The sequence below is a fragment of the Callionymus lyra genome, chromosome 9 (assembly GCF_982586985.1).
Source record: "Callionymus lyra chromosome 9, fCalLyr1.hap1.1, whole genome shotgun sequence".
NCBI lineage: Eukaryota > Metazoa > Chordata > Actinopteri > Syngnathiformes > Callionymidae > Callionymus > Callionymus lyra.
The window spans coordinates 7,748,448-7,764,551 of NC_141826.1; the positions used below are offsets into that span (position 1 = coordinate 7,748,448).

The 16,104-nt window shown below is 36.9% G+C and overlaps 1 protein-coding gene across 1 annotated transcript; it reads right to left on the reverse strand.

Annotated features, from left to right (window-relative positions):
* Positions 1 to 458: 458 nt before the first annotated feature.
* gla (galactosidase, alpha) lies at positions 459 to 3,342 on the reverse strand. The gene is made up of 7 exons (XM_087799188.1): positions 3,103 to 3,342; positions 2,189 to 2,363; positions 1,748 to 1,922; positions 1,605 to 1,696; positions 1,392 to 1,553; positions 1,112 to 1,309; positions 459 to 1,053 (listed from the first exon to the last, which is right to left on the reverse strand). The coding sequence occupies exons 1-7, from the start codon at positions 3,258 to 3,260 to the stop codon at positions 721 to 723; spliced, it is 1,293 nt and encodes a 430-aa protein (XP_087655314.1). The 5' UTR covers positions 3,261 to 3,342; the 3' UTR covers positions 459 to 720.
* Positions 3,343 to 16,104: the final 12,762 nt, after the last annotated feature.

Here is a 16,104-nt window from a genome sequence, read left to right on the forward strand (position 1 = left end):
ACAGCAACTTCTTGATGGGTGGCTCATCCAATCAATGAACACCTGAGTCGCTTTAATCAAGATCAGTAAGACATTTTCCTGGTGGTTATAAACTATTATCGCCCAGCCCTTATTTAAAAATAATCCACTCTTACCCCTTGTCATTATTGGCAGTGATGGGCTCTTGAACCTTCAAAGTGTCCTGGTTTTTAAGGGTCAGTCAGTGGCACACTCACCTCATTAAATCGTATAGCTGTGACCTCAAGGGGGATTGGATGTTTTCTGAAGCTTCATCAACCCATCATTAATTTGCTTTACTGCAGCATTCAACATTATTGTTTTTTTTTAAAGCAACCAGACAGCTTTCTAATAATGGTAATGACAATCTTTTTGTAATTGTGCAAAAAAAAAAGTATAGGTCTCATTGTGAGATTTGCAACATGGGGGTTATGAACTGTAATTGAAGCATTGTATTTTATATGTTTAATAGCTGCTTCACACTTGAATCCTTTTTTCCATCCCTGACCTTTACGAGATGACTACTGCCCCAGACACCCTTTAGATCCAACTTTCTGGGAGATTACAACCATCTTTGGCACTAGAATACAATTTAGACAATACTTTGAAAGACTATACTTTAACATTGAAAGTACTAGCACTCTGACATCAACATTTGTAAAGTATTAGGTCAGTATTATTCCTGTTTTGATCAACATTTCCACGATTCAGGCTCTGGAGAAATTATAAAATAATGCTATTCTGAAGAGGATTAATTCCTCTTTGCCAAAAACGCCTGTGTGTCTGTAAAGACCCACTGCTGATGGGTGAAACTGTCACCAGTCCAGTGCCGCTAGGGTTAACCAGCAGCACCAGTCTACTGTGAAGACTCTGGACACCCAGCTCTTTGTATTCTGGTAGAATTTGAGTCACGTTGCATTTTGATTCACAAATCTTCCAGCCAGGAGCTGCGTTGAGGGGAAATACTCGAGGACCTCCAATCTCCATTTTGTTTAGAACGGCAACCGCCAGACGATTGTTGGAAAGGGGCCTCTCCCAGACCTCAATATCATCCGCCTGGAGGACATTTCAGATTAAGAACTTCATCGAGCCAAATGAGTTCGTCCAGACCCACCTTGGCCGTCAGAGTCCCCTGCAGGCCCAGCGGATCCTGGCTGATGTCTATGATGCGCGAGTTCTGCAGCAGCTGCTTGGACCGCCGACAAATGTTCCTCGGGTCGTTGGACATGAGCAGCGGTGCCGCCATGATGGCCCAGAGAGCCATCTGAGACTCCTGCTGGTCGTGACTCAGGCCAAAGTTGCCGATCACAAGCTGGGAAGATGTCGTATAGTTTAAAAGCGGCAATTAATTGTATCACTGTGACATCTACTTGCACACATATCGAGCTCATCACCATATCAGGGTCGTTCCAGCCTCCAGGGCCTGCTACCGGTGCGACCACCAGCTGATGCGCGACAGTCCAGGCCAAGATGGACTTGATGCTGCTCCAAGAGTCGGACACGTCTGCGAAGTTGCGCCAGTGGTTGCATGTCTCTCGGATGGCCGTGTAGTTGGGCTGTGGGCAGGAAATGTCTCACTAGGGTCTAACTAAAATAAAACGTCTTACCTGTTGGAACGGCCACTCGTATAAAGGCCATTCACAAGAGAACAAAATCCTCCTTCCAGTATTGTTGAGAGCTCTCGACATGTTGACATAACCTAATAAAAAATTACATGAATTCTGATCATTTTCTTAAGAACCAGCCGCACCTTCTTCGAGCAGAGTCCAGTTCATGTTGCAGCCGTCAAATTTGAGCAGATCCACGTCCCAGTCTGCGAAAGTCTGAGCATCCGTCTCATAATGTCCCAAGCTTCCTGGATATCCTGCACAGGTTTTCTCCCCGACGTCTGCATAGATGCCCAGCTTCAGCCCTTTAGAGTGGACCTGGAGGACAAAAGCATTGACACTATTTTTTTTTTTTTGGAAAGTAGCCTCTTGCCAGCATTGAACATGACCTGCAGATGGCGGTGTTGCTCAAATAGACGAAATCATTCTACCAGGGAAACATTGATTTATATTCTTCTTGCAGCTACTTTCCTAAAGGCGTTTAAAAATGTTTATTCTACATTGCAACAATTGCTTGAGTTAATCTCGTCTTCTGTTACCATGTCTTGTTTTTAGCAAAAGTTTTTGTATCATCTGTGACTCACATACTGGGCGAGCTTCTTGATCCCACCAGGGAATCTCTCGGGGTCAGCCTGCAGGTGACCCTGGGGGTCACGCTGGAGGGAAGGCCAGCAGTCATCGATGCAGACGTACTCGTAACCTGCGTCTTTCCATCCGTCTGTTACCATCACGTCTGCTATTTGCATGAAGAGACGCTCACTTTAAAGGTAAAAGGTAAAGGTAAAGATGTGTGTTTCAGCAAAACATTACACACGATATCATCACTTATCACTAGGAATGGAATTGACTGATTAAATACATTTTTTAATTTGCAACTGTATTTGCAGAAACAAGTTAAATTGTAAAAATGTATTGTTAACATAAGATAAGAAGATTTTAAATCACTATTAATTGAATTTAAACACCTGTGTTCTTTCATCGTCAAAAGTTTTAAATCCCTACATTCGTGACAGATTCAAATAATCAAAGAAGTTGGTGTATTTATTGGTAATAAATTAATAATCTGATGACAAAAAAATAAATATTGATGAATAAATCTGTTTGCGATCAGCAACAATGGTGCCAACGGTGTAACGTTGACCTCATGAGACCTCAAAAATGTAATTAAATGTCTCAAAATGAATGTAAAAGTAACATTTTCATTCAATACTTTTATATGTCATGTTATTTTTTGTGACATGTCTATTGATTGGTCAAAACCAATTTTACATCTTCACATTGTTAATAGGTTTTAGATCATTTCAATGGCAAGTTTAATAAAAAATAAATAAATCAGAAAATAATTTTCTGTACAATCATTGAGTTTCATAGATAGTGGATGTGGACTAATATCCCCAAAAATATAATTACAGTTAAATGCTGAACTAACTGAAATGACTGCTGGTTTTTAATCTAAATTATTCTCAGTCCACTCTTTATAATGGTTGATGTCAAGTACCTGATGCAGTTAACAGGGTCCGAGTCACAGTCGGTGTTACACATAAACCTCTCCCAGTGTAACCAGCCCATAGCAGGTCTCAGCGCCAGGCCGTTGTCAAGCGCTCCTGCTAAACTAAAAGCCCACAGGAGAGCGAAGCCAAAAAAGTATTTCTTCATAGTTAAGATATAAATGTTTTCCTGACTCTATATTCATGTTTTATGCTAACATAGCTTAGCATCGCTGTTGGTTCCGCCTCTATTTTAGATTTTCGTTCCTCCGTTGATGATTGACCTTAGGATCGACCAATAGGATTCAAGAAGGTGTATGACGTAGAGAGGGTTCGCTGCAAAACAAGGAAGTGTTGTTGAGATTTTCGTTTTTTTTTTTTTTCATTTAATGTTTTGAATTAAAAATTAATATTAGGATAAAAATACACTATTTAACCTCGTGTCACGTTTAACAATAGGGATAAAAATGAGTAAGAAAATAACTCGACATATCCTTCCCTTTGTCAAATTAAATAGATTAAAATAACAAAAACGAGAACTGGCCTCTTTTCCCCCTTACTTTTAAATCATGTATTTTTTAAGCAATTCATTCATATTTAAAATGTACTTGATAATATTGCATGCATTTTCTTTCTATTTGCTTTTTGTAATATCTACATGTGGTGACTCTGGAGATATTATGCCTACACTCTGGCCAGGGAATGTCATGTTCCAAAAGTCTGCTACCTGCATGACTGAAGGGATAGGTTAGTGGTCGAACTACACTTTCAAAAAGCAATGAATTTAAATTGTAAAAATAAAAGGAATGCCAAAGGTGTGCGATATATTTGTGGTAGATGATGAATAAAATAAATACATATTGTTTAAGTTACAACACAAAATGGATAGAACCACATGGTTGAGTTAAAAGACAAACAAACATGAGGCACAGAGAACATGCTTTTTTATATTCAAGTTATTTCTTGGTTTATACTGAATATCTGCACAGAATTTTACATAAAAACAAAAAAGAGAAAAGAAGAAATTAATGATCCAAAATCTAACTGTTGGGTGACATCCAGAGCTTGTCCTTCCAGCAACCAAATCAGATGAAGTGATTAGTGTCATGTCGAGAAACACTTCTCATGAATAATGAATTTGTTTCAGGGCTGCCCCACGGTACCGCGGTGAAGGTAGAATAACATACCAGTCGATAAGTGTGAAGTCTTGCACTCACATGGAGTCAGAGAGCAGTTTCAATATTAATACATTTCACACAAGACGGACTATTTTCCCCGGTCTCACAAATCCACCAGCTCCTCATTGGTGGTCTACCCTGCTGCCCCAGATACTGTTCTCCTGGTCAATAAATCCAACATATTAGTAAGTAAGTTTTATTTGTAAAGCACCTTTCACAGACCAGGTTCACAAGTTGCTTAAACTATAAAACAATACACAGATAAAAATACATTTACAACTTTAGTGAGACCAGGAACAATATTTGTTATTATATATTTCTGCCTTTTTAATTGAGCATTTTCTACCCATTTACTCAAAAAAACGACTCATTCGACAGATGATAAACACGTTGTTTAGCTGTTTATTTGCAAGAAACTTTATTTAAAAATGGTGCCATGTTGGGTATACAACCAACTCAAACGGGTTTTAAATCAATGTATGTATGCAAATCGCATGTAAAAAAACAAAAACATTATTCAGATTGTAAAAAAAAGTTCAAAATCTAACCGCATAGGGGCGCTCGCGGATAACTTCAATTATAAACTGTTCATCCTCTCCGATCAAAGTACTTCCTAAAAGGTTAATTCTTTTGACTTGATGTATTTTTTTTTGTCGGTGAACCCATGTGTTTCTAGTTTACAGACCGAAATGTTCTTTGCCATACGTTGACTTTACAATGTTTTTTTAATATAAAAAACGCATGTAGTAAATGAAGTAATTTATTTTTCGAATAGCACATAAGACTCGATAAAGTCTAAGTTGTCCTCCCAGTCGACCCCGTATTAAAGCATTAAAAAGTTCCCTGCAAAGTTTTATAGAGGACATTCTTAATTTTATTTTGTTGAAGGGCACTTTCTAGACACCACTTGATTGTCAACAATTTCGTAGATAACTCCAAAGACGCCAAAGACAATAGACAAATGTCCCAGTTTACCTCGGCGGTCCCTGAGGAGGCCAGCTCATCAAAAATGCCACACACTCCATCAGCAATAATAAAGGAGGATGTGCCTATTGACGATGCGTCAAGCTGTTTATTAGTGTCGCATAAGAGACACTAATTTGTCTGGTGGGGACGTTAAATGAATCTCGGATTTCTTTATTCGCCTGTAAATGGACGCCCCGCCACTGGAGCAAATTATTGCCCGACGCTTTTGTTTGTGACATTATTTGTCGCACATGCTGGGAGAGCGGATTGTTGTCGTTGAAATTAACTGTAAATAATCACGTTAATCATGCATGACTGAAGACATTATGCACATGGGCTGCTCTGAGATGATGTCTCCAGCTTTTTTAGCGTTCAATAACTATTGGAAAGTTACATGTATTTATTCATATAAGTTGTTTTTTTAAAGTATTATATTAAAACGTCTTAAACACTCATGTAATAGATAACAATATCTTTGGATTTATAGGGTTGCTCTTCTTAAAAAGTAGCACCACCGGTCGTCCCACAGACTGTCCGTCAAAAGGCTTTACCACCCTATGGGTCGCCTCCGTGCTCGGCTGTCCGTCAACAGGCACCGCATGTCTCGGATGCGCTCCGTCAGCCAGCCGGCTGGGCACCGGAGACCACACTGTGTCTTTTGCTCAGAGATAAGTTGAACAAGGTATCATCCACTTATATTTGTTCCAGAGATTTCAGCAAAATTCAATGGCTTTAGTAAAAAATGTGAAGGTTACTTGATGCCCTTTTTTTTGCGCCATTGTTCTCTTCAGATTGAGCTGCGCTGAGCTGAAATGATGAGTTGGTGCACCAGCTTTTGTACTAATAGATGTCACACACATTGATAAACTGGCAGGAATATCGACCCAATTTGCTGCCAAAATAAAAACCCTATTCCTCTTCATTGACTCCCAGATATGCTTCAGCAAGCTACCTTCTAACTTTCTTTAAAATGATTTAAGTTTCCTCTGGAATTGCGTTTATCATTGTGTCTGAAACCAAGATAATTTGAAGTTCTAAGAACCGTAAGGCAACATTCGGTTTTATAAAGCTGCAGTTCATAGAGTGTCCACTTGAGGCTGGCTGCAGAAAACTAGAAATCACCTTCACATCAAGTGAGAAAAAAAACAACCTTAACCTTCAGTTAAAGGCGGATGACATCGTTCATACTACGTCAATATTTTCAAGACTATGCTAAATACCTATGCTATTGCAATAGTTGGGGACTTAAAGTACATTTACACATGCTAACTGAGAGCTGTTTTTTTCCCTTCTCATGAAATGTTTAACTGTTTCTCTGTTATGTTGACTGTTTCTTCAAATAAAATTGAATTAAGTAAACAAAAGAACAGTCAGAAAAAATATCTAAAATGTTTCTTGGTGAAAATTGAAGTATGATTAATGAGTAAACGTGTTTTGACAGAAAGGAAGAACATGTTTAAATACTAAATAATAAATAAAATGACTGTATGCAAAAATATCGAACTGTATTCAATTAAAAAAATATAAGATACCAAGATATTGCGTGGGTGTTAATAATGAACTCATGGTAATTTCGCTTTATGAAAGAAAAATCAAAGCAACATTTAAGTAAAAGATACCATTGAATTTCAAAATTAAATGGCATATATATTGGAATAGTTTTGGAACTTAAATTACATTTAAGATTATAATATAAAATAAGTTGATCCGAAGGTCACTGAAAGTATTCCTTGATAGTTGTAGTTAAGTGGCACAGAGAAAATCAAACTGAAGCTTCTATAGAGGTTCCATCAGAAATTCATATCCAAGTGAGAGAGCCCCGAAGACTATAAACAAGAAAACAAAATAACACTTTCTAACACTTAAACTATTGCAGTGTATTGTTGACCTTCAGTATGAGTTTTTGGGCTACTGTATAACTGGCCATTAATAATAGGTTTGACAATATGATGAGAGGTGTTCACGGTTATACCATCGACCTGATTTAGCCGGCGGGTCTAAAATAGCGTCAATGATGTGGAGGACTCTTTGATGTCAGGAACACACCTGCATCTCCCACAGATTCACCTCAGAAATGCTTCCAGCGACGGCAAAAACAAAAGGCGGTTTCATCCCGTTCACGAGTTGGCTCCGACCCAGATGATGACAATGATCAGCACCCCCTCTGCTGTCGCCATGTAAGGAGCAGATAAAGCATTTAGTCAACACAAAACCTGACCTTTCGGCAAAATGTCAAGGGTGCCTTCCTCCAACCCTAAATATTATCAGAGGCATCACCCAGGGATGTGCCTGATCCAAACAATTTGTCATTGGCTATAGTTCATATCAGTGAAGGCGTGGAGCCTCTAAATGTCAGATTCCAATTTGACTGGCTTCCTGCCGCTGATGGATGAACGGCTCCGGCTTCTTTGAATACATTGCTGTGTTGAAACGGCGTCTCCTCGTATGACCAAGATCTTGTTTGTTCAGTTTTGCATAAAAAGCAGCATGTCCGCACGTAATTGAGAGCGCTGACTGATGGGAAGCCGGTGTTTGCTCGTCGCTCTTACAGCTCCCACGGAGCTCTGACACCGATCCATCATCTTTCTTCGGCGGCGTCATCTAACAGTAGAGTCTGTCATGGCTGACTTATGACGACAACTTTGTTATGGAGTGTGAAATGAAAGGGTAAACTGTGTTGAGGGGAAACCTTCCTGCCACAGTGCAATTTAAAAGGGTGGTCACGCATTCTGCCTCTGAAAACAGAGTTTAAATTACCATTCTGTTCTTTGTATTGGAACATCTGGCCTGTAATTTTGTGAAAATGATTGAGTTGATTCCACTTTTTTTTGTTGTTAAGCATTCATTTGGATCGTGTTTTACATGTACATAACATTTAATACCAGCATCTTTTACAGCAAATTCTACAGCTGCCCTCAAGATAATCACAAGCCTGATACATTTCTTCCTGTTAGTCCTCCACAATTCTAGTCATTTCTCCTTTAAAATCCACAACCTACCTCTTGGATCTTATTCCCAATAGGCTGCTTAAGGAAGTGTTCCATTTACGTGGCACATCACTACTTATTTTATTAGTCAATAACATCAGGCGATGTCCTAAAGAGTTTTAAAGTTGCTGTAGTTAAAGCTGTGCTGAAAAACAAGTCAACTCTTGATCCAGAGGTTCAAACAAACAGGCCTATCTTCAATCTTGTCCTTAGTTCAGAGATTCTTGAGAAAGTGTTGTTATTATGTACGTGATAACAGTAGGTTTTAAATTAATGTTTTTCAGGAACACTACAGCACAGAGGCCGCTCTGGTAAGAGACTAGAAAACAAAATATGGTTTGAATCTGATCTATCGGACAGAAAAGATGATGTACTTTCAACCAGCTTTCATTGATAAAGTTCAGCTATGGTGTCCCACAAGGTTCTGTTCTTGGTCCAATCCTATTCACATTCTATATGCTCCCACTAGGCAACTTGATTAGAAGACACTCTATAAACTTTCACTGTTATGCTGATGACACTCAACTGTATTGAAGCCAGTGAAAGTAAACCAGCTAACAGAACTGCAGTCCTGTATTTCAGATATTAAGTCCTGTACGACCCAAAACCATCTTTTACTGAACTCAAGACAAAGCTGAGGTTCTACTAGTTGGTCCACAACATTTTATATAATCCCTAACTAATGATATAGCCTTTCGTTATGGATAAGCTCCTGCTAATAGCACTGCTGTAAAAAAAAAAAGTTCACCTTCGTAACATAAAAAAAACATACATGCTAAGAACATTATACATGCCTTTGTTACCTTGATAGTTAAACACCAATAAATGACATTCAAAATAAATCATTAAAAATTGAATTTTAAAAAATATGGCTTATTGATTTTATGGAAGAATAATCAAAACAACATTTGAGGAAGACATTAACTTAATTTAACACTTTAATTAAATATGTGACTATTTACTGTACATCCTCATCTTGTAATAAAAAAATGAATTTAAGTAGATTCAAATTTGTATACATGTACTAAACAGGGAATTTGATGAATGTATTAGGTTAAATCACAGATCCTGGAAAATGTACAAAATCAATTGTCTTAAATATTAAAATACCATAATTAAAATAAGAATAACGCACATTTTTAAAATGACAAATGATAACCAATACTTTGCAGTGACTTTATAAATGACGATATCAAATAAAAAAACAAAAACAAAAACAAATTGCTGGTTGAGGTGATAATTTGTTTGTCTGTGTTTGTTTAATCTCCCTATAAATCTCTAAATTAAGGAAAATGTTGTCACAACATTATCTGGAACTTATAATGCATGTGTTTGTGTCTTCTTCTTTGGACTATTGTAACAGTTTATTTTCGTGTCTAAACAAGAAGGAGCTGTCTCGCCTGCAGTTGATACTGCAGTGAGAATTCTGACTCGCTCTAGTAGAAGAACTCGCATTTCCCCGATCCTTAAAACTCTTCACTGGCTGCCAGTTTCTTTCAGGATCAATTTTAAAAATATGGCTCTTACTTTCAGAGCTACATTTTTATTTGTGCAGCTTTTCACTGATTTTCTGGGACTCCTGTGTTTGTCTTCTTGGCCTTTTAAAGTCTATATTTTAAATGTGTATTGTTTTTGATTGTTAAAGCGCTTTGTGACCCTGGTCTAGAAAGGCGCTTTACAAATATCACTCACTCCCTGACTCACTCCCTCCCTCCCGAACTCATTCACTCACTCACATTTATGTTCATATAATGCAGAATAAAGATAAATCATAGTAGTTTGATAAAAAAAATATAGATACCAGGAAGCTGTTGAAATTCAACTAAATATTTGAGAGAAAATGCTTTATATAGTTTCCCTTGAACATTTCTAGGGTAGCAGGAGCAATGGCGTGAAATGTGACTCATGGGTCGCCCCACGTTCGGCTCTCCTCCTGGGCTCTAATTGATCGTTAAAAATGTGCGTCATATTTGGCCGGTTCTATTGTTTACACATGGTGTGAGTTCATGTCTGCTGATGTTGCTGCTTTAATGAGCTGAAACTAAAAGAGTTGTGGTTTATTCTTCACAGTTGAGCTTATGGCCCTGAAAAGTACCTCATTAATTAATGATTAGATTTTTCTTCCCCCTCATTTTCTGTGAGATTCAATTAATTAGCACAAGATTAATTGTGAATTCTCCAATTTCCTGAACAAGCACGATTTGCATAACGTCTTTTGGCAGAACCGCCTTTAATGAGACGTCGGAAAATGCAATTCATCACTATTTTTTTTTTAACTTTCAACATATATCAGAGTTTTTGTGGAAAGAAAATGTATATGCAGCTGTAGAGTACAACTAAATTAAAATTGAGAAGAGAAGCTAAACTAGAACTCAAGAGCCTCAAAACCCCATTGATCAGGCCACGATCTTCATCCCTTTAGTGATGACATCACTGATCACTTCACACTTAAAGACTTCTTCACTGTCAAAGTACTTTTGACATCTCATCCTGAGTCCCGGCAAACAGTACCGGTCCATTAAGGCATTTGTTACCGGGCCCAGAAAGGAAAAACTATTTGTACCATTTCGGTTCTATTGATTATTACTGTCTGGAATGCGTTTTGTTTTTTACAAAGAGATTGTATTTCAGAAGTAAAATTACACTCTTCACACGCTTGTTTAATGTTTAAGTCAAGTTTACTAAAAGAATAAACCTGTAAACTAGTGTGAACACAACTTTTTAAGTGTTAATCTGAAGGTCGGTCCTTGAATATAACACCGACATAAATATTTAGGACCAGATTAGGGGTGGGCAAATACATTTCCTTAGGGGCCACCTTCAATTCTGTGACTGTTGTCAGGGGCTGTCCAGTCAACAGAAAGAAAGGACTTAAACAATGGGATGAGATGTAGTTATGACACAATTAAACAAGGTATTTTATTGGATTTTATGTACAGTATATGTAGGTTAGGTAGAACTCTATTGACAGAAAACAACTGTATACGTAAATTACATGTAAAAACACACAATTTCAGATAATTTTTTTTGAATTACAATGAAAGATAACCTTGAGGCAAGAATGTTGGGCAACAAAAATACAGTCAAAGGGCCTTGTGTTTCCCTGGGGCCACTTTCGGTCCCTGTCTACTCTACATCTTTTGTCAGGGTTCTTGACATGGTAAGAATGAACACTGATTAATTTACACGAACCTCTGCCTTCTGGCAGGAACATGATCTCTACATTTAAAGAATTGATCTTCTTTTTTTTACTTCTCTATTATTCATTTTTGCAGTGAAGCTTTTGCACAGAATATCGAGTACCTTCCACTAAACACATGTTAAGTTGATTCAAGGACTTACAAAGAGCAGAGGGGGTTAAACTTTATTATCGATTTGCATTGTAATGTATCACAAATGATGCTGAATGATTTACATCTAAACTTGGACACTCGATCTGTATTTATTCTCACTGTTTCATGATATAGTCAAAGCATGTTGCATGTATTGTGACCCATGACCTTTGTCTCTTCTGAATCATCTTTAATCATCTTAAATATCTTGGGATCTTATGGGAAGTTATGGACCCAGTAAGAGGTGTGAATAGTTTCCCTATCTTGTGTTAAATATGTTTCAAAAGAGCTGATTGAACAGAATGAAAACTGATTGACTTATTATCTGTAATTATTTGCCACTGTTCTTCAGATACACTCATGTATATCATTTGAATTTTTGTTGTTTTTTGTTTTGTTGTTGTTGAAAGATGTCCCATTAAGTTCAATGATTTGAACAATATTTCTAAATATATCTAGAGCTTTATTGATTGAAATAAATATAGGACAATTTTATAAGGTTAAAATAATATCACAATATGAGCATAACACCCTTTTCTGTTTTACTGGGGTGAAAACAAATAATATATATTTATATATTTTTTATTTTAAATGTCATCTCCATTCAAATCAAATTAAAACAAATCTTTATGAGGAAAAAAAAATGCACTTATTAGACAAACTTTAGTGAGTCTTTAGTAATGAATCCTTACGTTGTCATTATTACAAAGGAAACTGCAGTTGCATCCTTAAAAAAATAATTTATTTTGTTGGAGATTAGAAATGGTTATGTCATGTTTTACATCCAGCAGGTTTGCAATGCATCCATACTAACAACAGCAAATGTCAATATATATAACCTGGCCTTACGTCCATATATTCACATTTTTTTGTTTTTATTTTCTTACACCCATTCCGTTGAGCCTGCGAATCAATGTCCTTTTATTACGAGTTGAAAGGTCTATTTATTTTTTCATGAATGTTTCGGCTGGTGTTTTCTTAGCGATACTGTCTCTTGGTGTTTCCCATTGACTGTACATTACTTGCAGAAATAATTCAGTATAGGAGTTCGATCTGTCTCGGTTTACCAGGGATCTACAAATTGATTTCTTCGGCTTGTGCTCTCAGCCTGGAGCACATTTGTTCCCATTGCTTTGAGATGAAAAAAGAAATTACCATGCGCACAAGGCCACTGCGTTATTATCCCTCCAAATGTATTGTATTATTGCTTTATTAAGTGGTTGAGATACCTTTAGCCTGAGGGCGGCTGGTTAATAACTCGTAATATTCATGGGTCATGAGCAACGTTGGAGAAATCTGTCTTCAATGCAGCTGCAGCGTCATTTTGGAATTAAAAAAAAAAAAAAATGTTGACAGAAAGTTTGAATGAAAGCTGCATCATAACTGCATATAGGTTCTTTGTGAATCTCCAAAAAACGCGGCTGCATGAGTCTTGGTTTTATGACCAGTGTCTCCATGGTAACAAGACAAGATCTCTGTTTATATTAGATCCCATGATTGCAATTCCATGTTCATGTCTTGAAACCACGCTCTCGAACCTTATCTAGGAAGTACTGCACAACTGCCTTAAGCGTTCTGTAGGCGTTTAGCCAACCTAAAGTAAATGAGTGCCTATCAAAAGAGGAAAAAAATAACTGTAGCCTGACTTCATTTTGAAAAGCCACTAGATGGCTTTACATTCGGCTTTGATCTAATAATTCAATGAAACCTGACATTATTTTTAAACTTGGAGTGCCATCTAGTGGCATTTTAAAATTAAGACACTGCATCATGACACAGTGTCTTCAGCTGCAGCTGTATCACGAGGCCTCATCAACCCATCACTAGTGTATGGAGTGTGTCAACATGCACTGTACTTTCCTGGAACTACCAAATCCTGTTTCGGTACTGCACAGTTTTTTTTGCCTTGCAGAAAATAAAATGTGTGCATATAAATCAGTACTCAAAATGAGTCCAGGTCTTGGAATGGAATCGAAGGAAGATCTAGACCCACATCAATTCCAGGACCACTTTGTGTCACTACAGTTGTTAATGTAAATTGTGCATTGACAAAGAACAAAAGTGGCTTCTTTTGGGATTCTCTTTCTCCTGATATCTCCATCTTTAAGCCATATGGTCTCCTGAATTTACTCTCCAAAGCGTTCTAGTCTAGTTTTCCCTCTGATATAATTATTTATTATTTATTATCATCTTCAACTCTGACCCTTCTAAGGCTTGGGGAACTAATCCGATGAATACTCCTGTTCCTATAGATACCTCGACAAGATGCTTGTTCAGCTGAAGCTCAGAATGTGTGAAAGAACCGCACTTCCCAGAGTGCACCAGCAGCAGCAAACCAGCTGCTCCAGTGATTGGCACTAATGTGGAGCACCTGTGAACTGTGAACTCATGGAGGTTCTCAGTCAGTCAGAGAGAGAAGACGCTCCGAGTGCACACTGGGTTCAGTCTAAAGACGCCAACGGTCGGTGAAATGTTTTATTTACTTTCATTGTGTTTAAATTGCTTCTGAGATGTTCAAAGTTATGTTTAACTGCGGTAAATATTATATATATATTATTATTATATATAAGGAACACATTGCAGCATTTACTATATTGATTTTGTGATTAATTTATTGCTAAAATAACATTTCATTTGAGTTTGGAAAATTAAAAGTAAAAGATTCAAAAGAATAGTACAAAATTAAATATGAGAGAAACTAAAAAGGTTTTGGAAAATTCATGAAATTAGATCTAGTGCTTATTATTCATTTAGAATATTTGATTAAGATGTTTAAATGAATTTAATATTCAAATGTTTAAGTTAATTTCAAATGTTTAATTGTTTGAATTACATTTGTTTGGATGTTTAAGTTAATTTAAAATTAATTTAGACTGCTTAAATGTTTAAATTCAGTAAAAATCCATTAAAAATGTTTAATTTAAATGGATATTTTGTTTGTCTGTCTTTAAAGGTTTACAACCTAATTACTGAGAAGCCGAAAGAAAAAATAAAAGTGATTGAGTGGAACATTTGAGTTGTCCTTTGGAACCTGAACAAGAGGTGGACTTGACAATGCTAAACGTTCAAAATAAGATGAGGATATTGAAGATGGCTACAATTGTACAGTAGCTTCCAATAAGAGTAAAATTGATGTACACAGATTATTTTCGTAAGTGTCCATGTCTGCATTTCCAGTGTGACATAGATAGAACATTAGTGATCCCTCAGGGGGTCTCCTTTGGGGAATTGTTTTTCCAATTATAAAAATAAAACAAAAAAACAAGAACAAAGTTTCTATAAAACATCTACAATACATTGTATCACCTAAAGCAGTGGTCCCCAACCTCTGGTCCAGGGAACTGTACTGTTCCGCATTTGTTACCAGGTCGCACAGAAAGAAAAAATACCGTATATAATTTCTCTTCTGTTCATTTTTACTGTCTTAAATAAAATACAAAAATTAAACCAGTCCATGGTGCAAAAAAATATGTGGACCCCTGATCTAAAGTTTTTATTTTTATCAATAAACCCTTACAATTTAGTCTTATAATATTGTAAGTGATAGAAAGTAAATTAACGTTTCCTGTTAGAGGCTTTTTCTCCTTCTGTTTTAAACTGTAATGTTTTTATCAGTCAAAACTGGTCAACTGGACTGGCTGAATATGAATTTTGACATTGACTGTAATCGCGTGTGACCCGTTTCTCCTTCACATATTCTTTCCTTCAATACTCGTTTTCGGTCAAAGAGGACAGAATGAAAGGAGGAATTGTTTGTTTTTATACTCCGGCAGCAGGTTCTAATCTCAATGGGGAGGTTACAGCCGAGGTGGGGAGCAGAGGTTAGGGAATTGCTCTCGAGTGGGCGTTGATCCTGGAGCATCTTCAAACACATGTCACACGCTATCTACCACATTCATAAAATGGAGGCATACACACCATCCAGCTGCGGTCCCTGAGCTGCCTCCAATACTATATCATGGCTCACAAAATTATTCACCATTGTGCAGACTCTTTGTTTCCAAGGCAACAAGACTTATTGGAGGTGTTGAGTTTCATGGAGTTTAGACCTGACTGTTAATGCTATTGCATGACACATTCACAACGAATGAAAGTAACTCAACTAAAAGTTGAATTAAAAGTCAAGTGTTATTTACTCAATAGCAAATTCCACTTAGAATCCCTTTTTTTTAACATTGCTTTTTAATATCATTTCTTCATTGTGTGATACTCTAGTTCAGAGACCTGCAGGGTGAACTATGATGAATTATTAATGTTATAATATAATTATAATTTTCATTGTCATTTTCAATTAAGAATCACACGCATCTTGGATTCAAAGCCAACCATCTCTGTGTGGAAAAGTTTAGGGCAGAGCAGGAGATCTTAGGTTAGGTAGGTAGAACTTTAGTGATCCCTCAGGAGGTCTCCTTCGGGAAATTGTTTTTTTTTTCCAATTAGCCACAGCAAATACAGCAATTTTTCATAAAAAAAATAAGAACAAAGAGAAATAAAGGGAAAGAACAAGATGATACAATCTAATTCTAAAGATAAAGAACATCATCTCTGTG

What these genes read in the sequence shown, in the direction of transcription:
- gla (XM_087799188.1), bottom strand. Translation starts at nt 3,260, where the DNA reads ATGAAGAAATACTTTTTTGGCTTCGCTCTCCTGTGGGCTTTTAGTTTA. An exon ending in CTGGACTCTGCTCGAAGAAG is followed by an intron (nt 1,697 to 1,747) that starts GTGCGGCTGGTT and finishes ATTTTTTATTAG; the next exon opens with GTTATGTCAACATGTCGAGA. An exon ending in ACGAGTGGCCGTTCCAACAG is followed by an intron (nt 1,554 to 1,604) that starts GTAAGACGTTTT and finishes TCCTGCCCACAG; the next exon opens with CCCAACTACACGGCCATCCG.